The 15,676-nt window shown below is 38.8% G+C and overlaps 1 protein-coding gene across 1 annotated transcript in view; it reads right to left on the minus strand.

The window, feature by feature from the left end:
* The window catches only part of LOC136968700 (gem-associated protein 8-like), a 28,699-nt gene that overhangs the window by 1,459 nt on the left and 11,564 nt on the right, over nt 1–15,676 (minus strand). Inside the window, exons 2-3 of the mRNA XM_067262709.1 lie at nt 834–1,167; nt 649–687 (exon numbers count right to left, since the gene is read on the minus strand). Of these exons, the coding sequence (XP_067118810.1) occupies nt 649–687; nt 834–1,167 (373 nt within the window). The remainder of the gene's footprint in view (nt 1–648; nt 688–833; nt 1,168–15,676) is intronic.

Consider the following 15,676-nt stretch of genomic DNA (forward strand, 5'->3'; position numbering starts at 1 on the left):
AACTAATTTCTTCATGTTTGTTCATTAATGAATTAAAATTTAATACAGTAGAGCATCATTTATCCGAAAGCCGGTCAACCGAAAGCTTTCCAGTTGGACTGTGTCGTGCCGAATCGGACATTTTTGATACTAGATTAACTTCTAAAGTATCACTTTTTGTTTTTATATTTTTCAATATATTTATTTTGTTTGTACAAAATAAAGAAATAATTTTGAACGGTACAATAGCCTCGATTATTATTATAAAAATTTTCGTTAGGCTTAAAATCGACGAAAATTCAACACGAAGCGACACGCAACGGAGAAAAATTTCAACATCGGATAGGTTAATATATTTTTTCGTACACAATCGGTTATCTGAACAATCCCAATTGATTCGGATAAACGATGCTCTACTGTATTTTAATTCATTAATTATAATTTTAAAATTTATTTATAAGCTGATACAATATTTATATTTTCAATTCATTCAATTAATCTCAGGAATAACATCCATCTAACCAATGAGGAAAACCAAAATGAATTTATGGCTGGTTATACAACAGTGCTATCAAGAAATAAAATTGATAACAGGAATATTATTCTTGAAATTAAATTAGGTCATAATGTTCTCTCTACTTTTTAAATAATTTTTAAAATATAACTTACCAGCATTCTTATCTGTCTTTGATTTGTTCTTCACAGTTTCTAGAAAAATAAGTTTATCATAAAATTGTTAATCCAAGTTATTCAAATTTTGCTCTAGAATTTGATAAAAGCATTCACTTTATTAAATCAGATAACAATAATTCAAATTTTATTTATTATCAACATAAAAGTTGTTATTCACTCACTCAAATTTTGACGATGCTTCTCAGTTTCTTCTAAGAATTTTATCAATTCCTCACTAACTTCGAATTCAAAACTTTCTTCCTCTGTAGATGTTTCAGTGTCCTCTCTTTTATCTGGCTGCTGCACTTCATAGCAATGGTAGTAACTTTGTGATTCATCATGGAAATTTCTATTATGATAAGCTTCTTTATAAGGTTTGTTGTCAAAATTCCAACGACGTAGTGAATGCTTAATTTGTAAATGTTGTTTATACCAATGACAAGATTGATGATAATGAGACCAAAAGCGATTAAAAATTGGATGATGATGCATCATAACATTCTGATTGTTTCCAGCCTTTTAAAAAGAAAAAATATTTTAATACTAGAAATCTTAGTTATTATTCAATGGTTATTTGAGCCTCTTGGGCCCTTAACAACTGCAACAATCTTCTTCCATTTTTCCTTGTCTTTACAGTTATTATAATTAAAAATTATTATATATAATAATAGCAAGGTTGAGACCAAAGTTTTAAGTGCGAAAATGTGTACGTCGGACGTTTAGCGTCGCTTTCCTGTAAGCCTAGAAGTTTGACAATGATGTTTGGAAAGTCAGTGGAATCATGCTCGACATTCCAAATGCCATTGTCAAACTTCTAGGCTTACAGGAAGGCGACACTGAATGTCCGATGTACACATTTTCACATTTAAAACCTCAGCCTCAACCTCGCTAATTAATATGTTAAATACTTGGACCTTTTATCCAGTTACATATAATTACATGCATTTTAAATATTAAACAAAATATTAATAGAACATAATCATCTGACAAATTTACACTTTAATAGATATGTAAACATCCCAAAGCCCAATATATTAATAATAAACCAAATGATTGTCAGAGTTAATCAGAATAATTAAGTGCTATATTAACAATTAACTATTAAGTAATTTTATGTAATGTAATGTAATACTAGAGGTAAGCTTTCTCTATTTAACCATCTCTTATTAAATTTAATAATTATAATATTTATTTTCTTCCAGAATATTCTAAATTTATTTCAAAAATATTATAATTATTAAATTCAATGAGCGATGGCACCTAACACTTACCTCTAGTACCAAATTACATAACAGTTAATCATTAATATCCCTGGGTTAGTGCAGTGAGTTTTTTTTTTCGGCACTAGTGCAGTGGGGTTTTTGACCACCCCAACTTTTATTTTTGTCAATGAAGCATGTAAGTAAAAATGCATGAAGTTTTGGTCATTTATTTGGTAGAGGCATGTCTCATTATACATATGATTATATTCAAGTATGATTACATACGCACTCACTTCGTTTAACCTTAATATCCGGTACTTCTTGATCATCAAAACGAACGTTTTCGTCCTCCCCGAGGACTGCCTCAGGTTATTCGAACAAAAGAATAACTTATAGCCGGATTCCAAAATGTTTGAATTAAATTCTCGAGGAACTTTTAAAATATATTCAAAAATAATTTGACGATACGCGTGCGCTATGACGCGTTGCCTTTCTCGTATTCTTCACACACGTAACGCCATGCATGTGACAGAGTGTTGCCGTCTTTAGTGTTCATGCACCTTCCAGTAAGTCCGGCCCTGTATATTTCTAGTGCTTCTAGGGCCCTGATGTCATCCGTTTGTAATGCTGAGTTTATCAATCTGGCGTTGTCCAGGTCAGCGTGTATTTCTGGATCTGTGGCGTAGGTTGATAAGGCTATGGTATACCGTTGATGGCTTAGATCATACCTGTGTTCTTTGACCCTTTGTTGGATTGATCTTTTCGTGGAGCCGATGTATACCATTTCTTGCCCAAATCTGTCATCTCTTAATGGGATGCTGTATACCCCCGGTGCTCTAAGAGGGTTCAATTTGTCTTTGGCGTTGCGCAACAATTTATATACATCTTGTGACCTTTTGTATGCCACTCTGGTACCCATTTTGGTTGCGATTTCTTTGTAAGGTCTTCACTCGCCGGTTGTACTCGACTACTGCATATCGGCTGGTTTGTTCTTGCAACAGATCCCCGGGTGTATTTTGCGTATCTCTTGTCTGGCATAGGCTCGTGCTAGCTTTCCTATTAGTCCTTTCTCGTATCCATGTGCCATCGCGATGCGTTCTATCCTCCTTAGCTCCATCTTAGTATCTCTCAACTTGGAAGGGTGCGTATATGCCCTTCGAACCAAAGCCCGGAAGGCTGCAATTTTATATGTGTATGGGTAGGCCAATTTTGCTGGAATAAATCATGGGATGTAGCCAGGTTTACAGTATATACCAGTTTCAATTTCTGTTCCATTTAGTTTGACATCTATATCCAAGAAGTGGACATTGTTGCTAGAGATTTGGTCAATTTTTAGGGTCAACCCATAAGGATTGTTGTTCGTGCGATTTACAAAATCGCTGATGTTCGTGTTTGTTTTCCATATGATAAATACATCGTCCACATATCTTTTATATAAAACTATGTTAGCGCTGTATTGCGGAATGATGGTTTCTTCTAGTTTACGTAGAACTAATTCACACAGGTCGCCTGATAGCGGGCTGCCCATGGGTACCCCACGTTTCTGTATATAGGCTCTGTTGTTGAACTGGAATATGGATTTATAACACACTAGCTTACCCGTCGCGCGTTGCTGCGATTTCAGGAGAAAGGAAATTCAAGCAAACTCATTATGATAAAATTCAATTTACATTTTATTATTTTTACTGAAACTTATTATTATTAATTTTCATCGGGAAAACATTTCAAAGTGTCGTTTCAATTCTATTTATTTATTGGAGTGCTTGTGGATACACGATATTTTTTGTTTTTCTGTCTGGTGCGTACACGAATAAATCAGAAGGTTTTCCGACGCGTGAGCTGGCCACATACAGTTGTCCATGTGAGAAGCACGGATTCTCCAAATCTAGCCCACACACTTGCAACGATTGTCCCTGTGCTTTGTTGATGGTCATTGCAAAAGCGATTCGCACCGGAAACTGCAAACGTTTAAATTCAAATGGCATATCTGTTGGGATCATTGGAATACGTGGCAACAGTACATCTTTCCCCTTGAATTTCCCATTTAAAATTGTAGCTTCGATGACATTGTTCATCATCTTTTTCACCGAAAGTCTTGTACCGTTGCAAAGTTGTGGTGGATTGATGTTTCGAAGAAGAATGATAGGCACACCAATTTTCAATGTTAAAATATGCGGTGGCATTCCTGGCAAATCTAGTGAATTCAAGAATTCTGTTGGGTAATTGACAACTTCGTCTTGATTCATAACAGTGTCGATGGAGTTATACGTTGTCGCTTCGCCTGGTATTCTGTTTTGAATGCTGAAGTTGATGTCATTGACATCGTTGTTCTTAGCTGCTAATATAGCACGTGCACTGAGCCACTGATGATTTTTGTAATTCCGTGCGATATTTGGGAAAACCTTTTGAATCAATTTGTCTTTGGTTGATGTCATCTTACAAAAGTTTGTTGGCAATGTGATACATTGTGTAGTTCTGTCTATTGCCATCTTCCCATTCCCAATATCCAGCAATTGTTTTGCGAAACGTTCGGCGGATACATCATTTTGTAGTTCAACACGCATATTGGTTTTCAAAGTCAATTTCTTTACATGTCGCCATAGAACAGATGATTTGAGGCATGCATTAAGTTCATCGGCGGGTGTTGAACGTGGTATAACTGGCAGAGTTTGTCGAAAATCACCAGACAATAAAATGAGTGCTCCCCCGAAGGGCTGGTCATTTCCCCTCAAATCTTTCAGTGTACGATCAAGCGCTTCCAATGCTTTTTTGTGAGCCATTGTGCATTCGTCCCATATGATAAGTTTACATATTTGGAGAACTTTGCCCATTCCGGAATTTTTGGTGATATTGCATGTTGGCGTCTCAGTGGTTTGCAAATTCAATGGCAATTTCAGTGCTGAATGCGCTGTTCGACCACCATCCAATAGTGTTGCCGCAATTCCAGATGATGCAATTGCCAGTGCAATTTTATTCTGTGATCGAACGGTTGCCAAAATTAGTGAAATGAGAAAAGTTTTACCTGTACCTCCGGGCGCATCTATGAAGTACAATCCGCCCCTTTGATATGTAATTGCTTGCATTATTGTGTCATATACAACACGTTGTTCTGAAACCAACTTTGGGAGATTCGTTTCAACAAATGTACCCAAATCATCGACATCGAAGTGTGTTTCACGTTGCAAATCACGATCATAAGCGTCATTTACAGATCGATTCGGTGCACACATTCCCAACTGCCCCAATCCCTTGTTAGCGATTGCCAAACATTTATCCTCGATCGAAACCAACGCCTCATTATACACATGTGGTGTAAATTGCATGTCCGGATTCTGATTCGTTGCTCGCAAACGATGTAGGATGTCTTCACTCATGCAATCTTTGTATTTTTCCCAAAGATCTTTCGGATTGGATGGGAAACACGTTGTCAATATTATCGCAAATAACGTGCGTATTTGCTGTGGTTGAGCAGTGTTCGATGCATCAGCGAGTGTTGTGTCCCAATGTGCATCGTTTTCAAGAAGATTTAATTCTTGGCAAGCCTCTCGATAGGTCGCACATACTTCACCATTTACTGTTCTCAGTTCTTGGAAGGATTTCGGTCCACGTACGTTAACTAACAGTAATCGCAAGTAAAAACATTCTTGATTGTTTGGATGAACTGTATACAGACGGCCTAACGCGTCGGACGAATATAAATTCGTATGTCCTTCAACTGGTTTGCCCTGTTTACGACGTTGAAACTTTTTCGCTGATGCATTCCATGTGTAGTATTTTGGCACTTCTGAGTAAAGTAGCGTTTTTGCGAACAAATCATCCGTGCACAATGAGAAGAACGCAGTTAACATTGTTTTCGGTGGCGATAATGCTCTTGCATGTACATTTTCCGTTGTAAAATACACACGCTGTCCATTTTCAAGATGTACTGCCAAATGAACAACTGTTGGATGACGTTCATGAATTGGAAAGGAGAAAATACGCCAAACTGCTTCATTGCTACTAATGTAGCGTCCCAATTCATATTGATCGATTTCATTGATTGGTGCAGATGCATTTCCCACTCCAAAAACTGCCATATCACTTCCTTTGTTGACATATTTGCAAATATATTTGATCGATTTCACTGAATTACAATACTCGACATTGATGTGTGCTTTGAAAGTCTTTGAGAGTAATGGTGAATACGGCACAACCCAACGATTATCGACTTCAATGTCATTGTTGCGTACTTTTAGAGTGATGAATTTGCCACCATCTTCAGTTGATCGTCGACGATATTGTGGATATCCATCATTTCCAGTGATAGTTTCGGCGTGTAAGTCTCGTGGATAGCGTTTCGTGCATTTTCCATCCTTCATGCACGGAGAATTGTTGTTGATCGCGCCGCATGGACCATGAATCATGTTGTTGGTAACGACTTCGAATAAGCCTGGATCAATGTTGACATCTGGTATTTCTGCTGAGATGACTTCATCAATTTTGTCTGGTGTAATTTTGTCGATCAGCCAAATCAAAATGTGTGCATGAGGTAATCCTCTTTTCTGCCATTCAATGGAATACATCCAACAGCGTGTCTCTCCAAAAACATGATGTTTGACAATGAAATCCGTCATAGATTTCAACTTTTGTTTGAACACACGTGCAATGATGTCATGGCGATCCGAAGACGATTGTCCAGGCAACAGAAGATCTTTAATTTCTTCCCACGTAGGGTTGCATGTGAATGTTACGAATAAATCTGGACGGCCGTATGCGCGAACATAAGTCATTGCATCTTGTGCGTATTCATGCATGTGCCGTGGGCTTCCTGTGAATGTAGCTGGCAGTATGACCATTTTTCCCAGTTCGTTGAGATTGCCATCAGTAGCAATTGCATCGCGTAAATGAACATATTCTTCAGAGCGCAGCTTGGTTTGATTCAGTCGAATGAAAAGAAGTCGTTCAGTCTCGATTTTTGCATACATATCGACAACATATTGATGGAATAATTTCCGACATTTCAAAATGTGATTGTCTGTGTTCTCACGAATCATCAATCGATAAGAATAGTAATTCATGGCACTGACTTTCTTATTGGTCTCCCTATCTGTTTGTGGATTTCTCATTTTGATATTGAAATGATATCCATCTTCTCCTTGCCAGAATAAAATTGGATATTGCAATGCATCGTATGAGCGATGAGTTTCGGAGACTCGCTGAACATTACCATCTCTGCGATGAAGAACTATATCACGTGAGTTAAATTCTTCGCCAACTATGACGATCGCCACTTCATTAATTGTTGGTGCATTGTATTGTCTTTCGTGTTGGCCGGCTGGTGTTTTGTCAGCTCTAATGACAACTACATAATCATCAGCTGGCATTCGCTCGAGGGCCGTCCTGAACAGTCGAACTAATTCGTTATGTTCATCGAATAAATTTTGTAATGCAGCAACAATTTCTCGATTAGTGCCGGTATTGAATCGACAACGTTGATCAACTTGTTCATCAGTGGCTCCCATGAAATAAATTTGGAGAAATTTGTGATCTGCATCCGGCAGTGGTAGAAGTGATCCAGTACGATGATAAATTTGCCCTTGCACTTTGAACGTTGGCATGTAATTGTCACGTATGATTTCTGTTGCACCAAACGATGTCATTTGGAAACATGAATTGTACTTGCGTATGTTTGCCAAGAAATGTTTCGACTGGCTTGTGTCACCTGATACCAACGTTGATAATGGTTCGGGTGGTAAATGCAATTCTGGCAATTTCACTTTTCCACCTGCGCAGCACATTCCTGGAGTTTCATTTTTGAATTTCAAAGCATGGCAAAATTTGCATAATTTGTCCATTTTTTCAATAACGACACTTCGATGAAGACTGTAATCATAATCAGCATCGTAATTAAACGCAGCAAGATTCAAATCAGCGTGGAGTGTCCATCTGGATTGAACATTGCGTTCTCGATTCATTCCTAGTCTTGCTCCCCGTTGGTCAATTGTTTCCTTCGAGCGGGCTTGAGCAGTGCGTACTCGATCGGTTTCCAATCTCGATTCTCGTTGCTTGTTCGTTTGAGAAGAACGGGCTTGAGCAGTGTGTACTCGATTGGTTTTCAATCTCCATTCTCGTTGCTCGTTCGTTTGAGAAGAACGGGCTTGAGCAGTGTGTATTCGATTGGTTTCCAATCTCGATTCTCGTTGCTCGTTCGTTTGAGAAGAACGGGCTTGAGCAGTGTGTACTCGATTGGTTTTCAATCTCCATTCTCGTTGATCGTTCGTTTGAGAAGAACGGGCTTGAGCAGTGTGTATTCGATTGGTTTCCAATCTCGATTCTCGTTGCTCGTTCGTTTGAGAAGAACGGGCTTGAGCAGTGTGTACTCGATTGGTTTTCAATCTCCATTCTCGTTGCTCGTTCGTTTGAGAAGAACGGGCTTGAGCAGTGTGTACTCGATTGGTTTTCAATCTCCATTCTCGTTGCTCGTTCGTTTGAGAAGAACGGGCTTGAGCAGTGTGTACTCGAACGGCTTGTAATCTTGCTTTCTGTTCCTCGTCTGTTTCTGAAGCTCGTAATGCCTTTTTCTTTCGTGCTTGAGATGTAGATCGACCAATTGATTGACGTTTGGGGGGCATAACTGTCGGCGATGCTTGCAAATTCGCTGAGAAAAATGGGAAAAATCAGTATTCGAAAAAATTATTCAATTTCGAATTTATTCGAAGAATTATTCAATTTTTTAAATCGATTCAACTTACTATTAAATGTCTCTCTCTCACTGCTTCTCACTACTTTTCACTACTGCTTCTGGTCTACTCTCTTGTCTGACTTTTTCTTTCTGACCCTGAGACCTCTTGAGTCTTGTCTCTGACTTTCTATCTGACTCTTTGATCGGGTTGGAGCTCCCTTTTTAAACACTTCTAGCATGAGAAAGTTTGTCATCAGACGATGATTTATATGGTAGTGTCGTCATCGGGTGATGATTTATTGGCGGTTTCGTCATCGTAGCTGAGATGATTGTTTTATTTTGTTGTTTGATAATGACATCTAACTTTTATAGAGTCATAATCTTGTTGATGTGACTCATCTTTGTTTTGTGACAGCTCTCATCATTATTCATTGATTGCTTTGACTAAGTTCTTCGTTTAATGTGTAAACATTGTAGAAGTGACACTCGGTGCCGTGGAAGGGGGGTACGATGTTTCCACTTTTATATTTTTAATCCTTTACAAATTAATTTAATTACTTAATTGCTCCTTTCTGTTTTCCCTTGCATGTTGTCAGTTTTCTGATAGTTGGATAATAAACCGTTTCTACTCTAATTTGTCTCTTTAAACCATTTTAAGTTGATATTAAAATTTGGAAGCGGGAGTACCAAGATCGGTAAAATAGGCAAATTCCCTCATACAACTTCGATTGTTGTTTAAGATACAGTTAAGGTTTTAACAAAGGTCAAGTGAATACATAATTAGCAAAAATAAAGTGATTAAACAAAAATTATTACAAATAACAGTTCACAAATACATATATAAAGATATTTTTGGAAGAGGGGAAAATGTTGGTCTTCACATATGCCAGAAACCTTTGTGGGAGTGTATTAAACAACTTCCCAAAGTTTCATGGCAATCGGATAAATGGTGTAGTAATGCATGAGGACAACAGACAGACAGACAGACAGACAGACATATTCGTTTTTATATATATAGATAACACTTCCCCCGTGAGGGAAATTTCAAAAAATCCCTTCTTAGTGTACATTCTCTTGACGTACCCTATTAAAACGCAATCAAACGCGCGTCTAAAATAGTATAATAAAAGCCGAGTTCTTCACAGTAAGCCTTAATCCTGTCCCTCTCCCTCGCAAGGGAATATCGAAAAATCTCTTTTTTAGTGTATATTCTGTTGACGTCACCTATTAAAACGCAATTAAAAACGCAAAAAACCGCATGTAAAATAGTATAAATAGAAGCCGAGTTCTTCACGGTAAGCCTTAATTCTGTCCCTTTCCCTGCTGGGAATATCGAAAAATCCCTTTTTAGTGTATATTCTGTTGACGTCACCTATTAAAACGCAATTAAAAACGCAAAAAAACCGCATGTAAAATAGTATAAATAGAAGCCGAGTTCTTCACGGTAAGCCTTAATTCTGTCCCTTTCCCTGCTGGGGAATATCGAAAAATCCCTTTTTAGTGTATATTCTGTTGACGTCACCTATTAAAACGCAATTAAAAACGCAAAAAACCGCATGTAAAATAGTATAAATAGAAGCCGAGTTCTTCACGGTAAGCCTTAATTCTGTCCCTTTCCCTGCTGGGGAATATCGAAAAATCCCTTTTTAGTGTATATTCTGTTGACGTCACCTATTAAAACGCAATTAAAAACGCAAAAAACCGCATGTAAAATAGTATAAATAGAAGCCGAGTTCTTCACGGTAAGCCTTAATTCTGTCCCTTTCCCCGCTGGGGAATATCGAAAAATCCCTTTTTTAGTGTATATTCTGTTGACGTCACTTATTAAAACGCAATTAAAAACGCAAAAAACCGCATGTAAAATAGTATAAATAAAAGCCGAGTTCTTCACAGTAAGCCTTAATTCTGTCCCTCTCCTTCGCAAGGGAATATCGAAAAATACCTTTTTAGTGTATATTCTGTTGACGTACCCTATTAAAACGCAATCAAACACACGTCTAAAATAGTATAATAAAAGTTGAGTTCTTCACAGTAAGCGTTAATCCTGTCCCTCTCCCCCCAGTGGGGGAATTTCGACATGTGTATTATATAAAAACACGTGCGTATTCGAATGCAACGTAGTGTCAAAATTTCAAAGGAATCGGTAGGAACAAACGAACGTTATATTTTATTTATATAGATAGATAGAAAATGATCTGGTTTAGTCCGTTCTCACAGAAAACAATGCCTCACAGAGAAGCAAACTTAGGTCGTCGGAAGTTAGCGCCATCTGTTGGACATAAAAGCCTTAATCCATATATAAATATATTTTTGAAGGGGGGGAAATGGTGGTCTTCACATATGCCAGAAACCTTTGTGGGAGTGTATTAAACAACTTCCCAAAGTTTCATGGCAATCGGATAAATGGTATGGTAATGCATGAAGGACAAACACACACACACACACACACACACACACAGACATACATTCATTTTTATATATATAGATGAGATGGGCCAGCTCGAGGGCTTGCTTACGATGTGTTGATGTTCTGCATTTGGCCAATAGGAGATCTCTCAGAGTGCAGAAACATGGTTCCAACCTTATCGATGGGTATAAAGAGACAAAGTCTAACACCGTGAAGAGTGCCCCATCTGTAAGCTGCGTTTGCCTTAGTATGTCTATTAGCTTATTCGCAAAAGCGAATAAGCTAATAGACATACTAATAATAGCAAATAAGCTAATAGAAGTTATTCGCTTTTGCGAAAACACATAAGCCCACACAGTCTCTTAGACCCATTCTAGACAAGACCAGATCTCCAACAAAACTCCTTGAAAGAGCAGTACACAAAATTATGACGAACCATCTAATGGACTACAATCTAGTTGTCAAGGACCCCACAGAACTAATAGACATACTAAGGCAAACGCAGCTTACAGATGGGGCACTCTTCACGGTGTTAGACTTTGTCTCTTTATACCCATCGATAAGGTTGGAACCATGTTTCTGCGCTCTGAGAGATCTCCTATTGGCCAAATGCAGAACATCAACACATCGTAAGCAAGCCCTCGAGCTGGCCCATCTCATGTGTTATAATCCATATTCCAGTTCAACAACAGAGCCTATATACAGAAACGTGGGGTACCCATGGGCAGCCCGCTATCAGGCGACCTGTGTGAATTAGTTCTACGTAAACTAGAAGAAACCATCATTCCGCAATACAGCGCTAACATAGTTTTATATAAAAGATATGTGGACGATGTATTTATCATATGGAAAACAAACACGAACATCAGCGATTTTGTAAATCGCACGAACAACAATCCTTATGGGTTGACCCTAAAAATTGACCAAATCTCTAGCAACAATGTCCACTTCTTGGATATAGATGTCAAACTAAATGGAAGAGAAATTGAAACTGGTATATACTGTAAACCTGGCTACATCCTATGGTTTATTCCAGCAAAATTGGCCTACCCATACACATATAAAATTGCAGCCTTCCGGGCTTTGGTTCGAAGGGCATATACGCACCCTTCCAAGTTGAGAGATACTAAGATGGAACTAAGGAGGATAGAACGCATCGCGATGGCACATGGATACGAGAAAGGACTAATAGGAAAGCTAGCACGAGCCTATGCCAGACTAAGAGATACGCAAAATACACCCGGGGATCTGTTGCAAGAACAAACCAGCCGATATGCAGTAGTCGAGTACAACCGGCGAGTGAAGACCTTATACAAAGAAATCGCAACCAAAACGGGTACCAGAGTGGCATACAAAAGGTCACAAGATGTATATAAATTGTTGCGCAATGCCAAAGACAAATTGAACCCTCTTAGAGCACCGGGGGTATACAGCATCCCATTAAGAGATCTTATCTTTTTTATCTTATCTTTATCTTTATTAAGGTACATTTTGTACATGCCTGGTCCCGCATATGGCATTACCAGAGATTAGTACAATGTGCAAGTACAGAGAACAAATACAATGAGTATAAATACATACACGCTATGTAGACTTAGAATCTATACTAAGTGAGCAAATACATATTATATACAAGAAAATGGTTAGTAAATAACAGAAAATGCAATATAATCGCGACAATTAGGTTTAATTAGTGAATCAAGATTACAACAAGAGGGCTACAATTTATCGTTACATTTGTAATATGTCGAAACACACAAACACACAAGTTGGTTTTTAGAAGTTAGTGTAACAATTACAGTGAAGTGACAGAATAGACAATTGCAAAGGATACAGTAATGCATATGTTAAGAAAAATGAAGAACGTCAATCGTGTAAATACAAATAAAATAATCAAAAGGTGGTGGATAACAGAAAATAATAAAATCGCGACAGAGTTAAATAGCGAACTTAAGATGACAATAAAATGTATATGTTTTACCGCGATAGTTAAAGTAAGTTATTAATCATAAAGCTAACATTATATTATACAGGAATTAGCGTAACAAATACAGTGAAGTGACTAGCATGTAACAAAAAGCACAATAAATACGTTTTGTAGTTGAATAGCCAAGATTACTGATGATACATTAGGCATAATACAAACCAAAATGAAAATGCCAAATCAGTTGTTACCCGAAATCAAGGAGAGTTCAACAAACTTCCTAGCGAGTCTGGTGAAGGCCAAATAAGTTTCTTTCGTTGACAGGAAGACACTATAATCACAGGGCCAATTGAAACCCAGTTCTTCTACAAGAAGTTTTAGCTCTAATCTTTCTTTCTCTAATGTTACGCATTCATATATATAATGACCACTGTTGTCTTGAACTTGGCAGACTGGGCACAGATTAGTGTCACTGTTGGTGAACCTGTAGAGGTAAGAGGCGAATTTACCATGGTTGGTGATAAACTGTGTTGTATGATGGCTGGGAGAAAACCAGTTAAGGGAGAAGAACTGTTGGATGTTAGGGATGAATTTGTAAGTTAAGCTTTGATTATTGAGGTTCCAGTTTTCCTGCTAAGTTTGCAGACATTCATTCCACAGCAGACGACGAAGACTTCGTCTGCATATTCTGTGGTAGACAATGAAAGCAGAATCACTAGTGGCCGCAGTTTTGGCCAACAGATCTGCCCTCTCGTTCCCTGTGGTCCCCTGATGGGCACAGGTCCAAGAGATACTGTAAGTGTTGCTGGAGTTGTCGATGAGCTCCCTAATCTCACAGGCAAGGTGGTGAAGATTATTGCTTCTGATAACATTACAGGCAGAGAGGCAGTCAGTGTATAGGTGTATAGAGGTATGGGAGTAATTCTCAACAGTCCAGGTAATTGCCATGCGTATGGCCACGAGTTCCGCCTGGAAAACAGTACAGACCTGATCCAAACGGTAGCAGTTGTGATGTATTTCTTTATTGTCCTCATAAGCGATAAAGCTACAACCGATTTTATCATTTATTTTGGACTCGTCTGTGTAGAGCACAACCTTGGCCTGGTGAGGAGAGCAGTTGTTTATTTTGCAGCGAGTACCGGGGCAACGGGTGTTGCAGTAGGGGTAGGGTCTCTCAATGGTATTGGAGTAGATAGTCCCATTACTGGTTGGAATGTCTAACCCACCAACGATGGCATGATGCAGCTTAATTTTAATGGTGATAGTAAGGTCTATGGGGGATTTCCTTGCAATGACCTGGATGCTCTGATTGGGGGCAGTACGATAGAGCTTTGGTGATGAGCAACAGTGCTCTCCTCTGTGAAGAGATTAATTTTTTTTTGGCGTGAACCTTGCCAGCTGCCCACCCCCAACTTCCACAAGCATAAGATACCATAGGTACATAAATAAGATTGTAAATAGTGCTCATTGCATCACTGGATAGCCCCCAGTTATTCTTTGCCACCTGTGCAAAGGACTGCATAATGAGTCCTGTCCTCTTTGTGATGTACTCAATGTGCGAGTCCCATGATAGCCGAAAGTCTAGCATCACCCCGAGGTATTTTATGGCCTTCTCGATCTTGATAGTTTTATTTCTCATTTTAATGTGTGGGGGTCGACGATAGAGATTGGGCTTGCCTGATTTATTGAAGACAATACCCTTCGTTTTTAGTGGGTTAAACTGCAATTTGTGCTCACCGCCCCAGTCACAAATTTTATCCAGCAAGAGATTGGCCCTGCGCTCCAATTCAGCACGAGAATGACCACCCAAGAGCAGTATGACATCGTCTGCATAAGCACATATACTGTCCTGTCCAAAGTTCTCTTCTAAGAAGGAATTGAAGGTTATGTTCCACAGGAGTGGTCCACAGACTGACCCCTGCGGACACCCCCTAGTGATTTTCTTCTGTACAGAGTGCTGCCCCCATTGAAGGATGGCTTTCCTATTGCTTAGGTAGTCCTGGAGTAGGTGAAAGATGTTAGCTGGGCAATTAATCGTTCTCAGCTGGTGGATAATAAGTGGCCACCAAGCTGTATCAAACGCCTTTGAAATATCCACACTTATTCCCAGTACGTATTTGTAGTCATTAAGGAGGTGGCTGATAGAATTTACTACCATTTGAATCGCATCCTCAGCAGACCTCTGTGGCCTGAAGCCATATTGGGCATCGTGGAGGAGGTTGTTATGTTCCACATGCCAGCTAAGCCTGCCATTGATGAGGCGCTCCAGAATTTTCCCCAGAACTGGCAGAAGGAAGATGGGTCTAGACTCAGTGGGAGAACCTGGCTTAGGAACTGGCACAATGCCAGCCACTTTCCAACTATCAGGAAAAATACCATGTCGTAGACAAGCATTGTATAGGTTGCATAATTGAAGCGGGATTAAATTCCATATATGCGTAGCGATTTCACTAGTAATATGGTCAAGACCGGGGGCCTTGCCCTTACTCAGGTTAGTAATGATCTCATCAATCTCATCGACTGTAAAAGGAGGCATGTTGTTGTTAGTACTACAGGGAGCGTCAGCATTGTGACGAAGTTGTTTCTGCCAGGGTGTTTCATTAAGTTGCTCATCCTCAGGACAGAAGGCATTAAGTTTAGCATTAAGAGCCTGTATGAAATCATTGGGAGGGTTATCTTCGGTGCAGCAAGTGGAAAGGATTTTTGTATGTCTGAGTTTCTTGGTACACATTTTAGTGATGTACCCCCAGGGGTTATTTGACATCTTTGAACAAAACTTTTTTCAGCTGTCTGCTTTTGATGTTTTAATAGCTTGTTTGTATAGCTTTTGA

This window comes from Centruroides vittatus, unplaced genomic scaffold, assembly GCF_030686945.1.
Source record: "Centruroides vittatus isolate TY-2023 unplaced genomic scaffold, ASM3068694v2 contig_1506, whole genome shotgun sequence".
NCBI lineage: Eukaryota > Metazoa > Arthropoda > Arachnida > Scorpiones > Buthidae > Centruroides > Centruroides vittatus.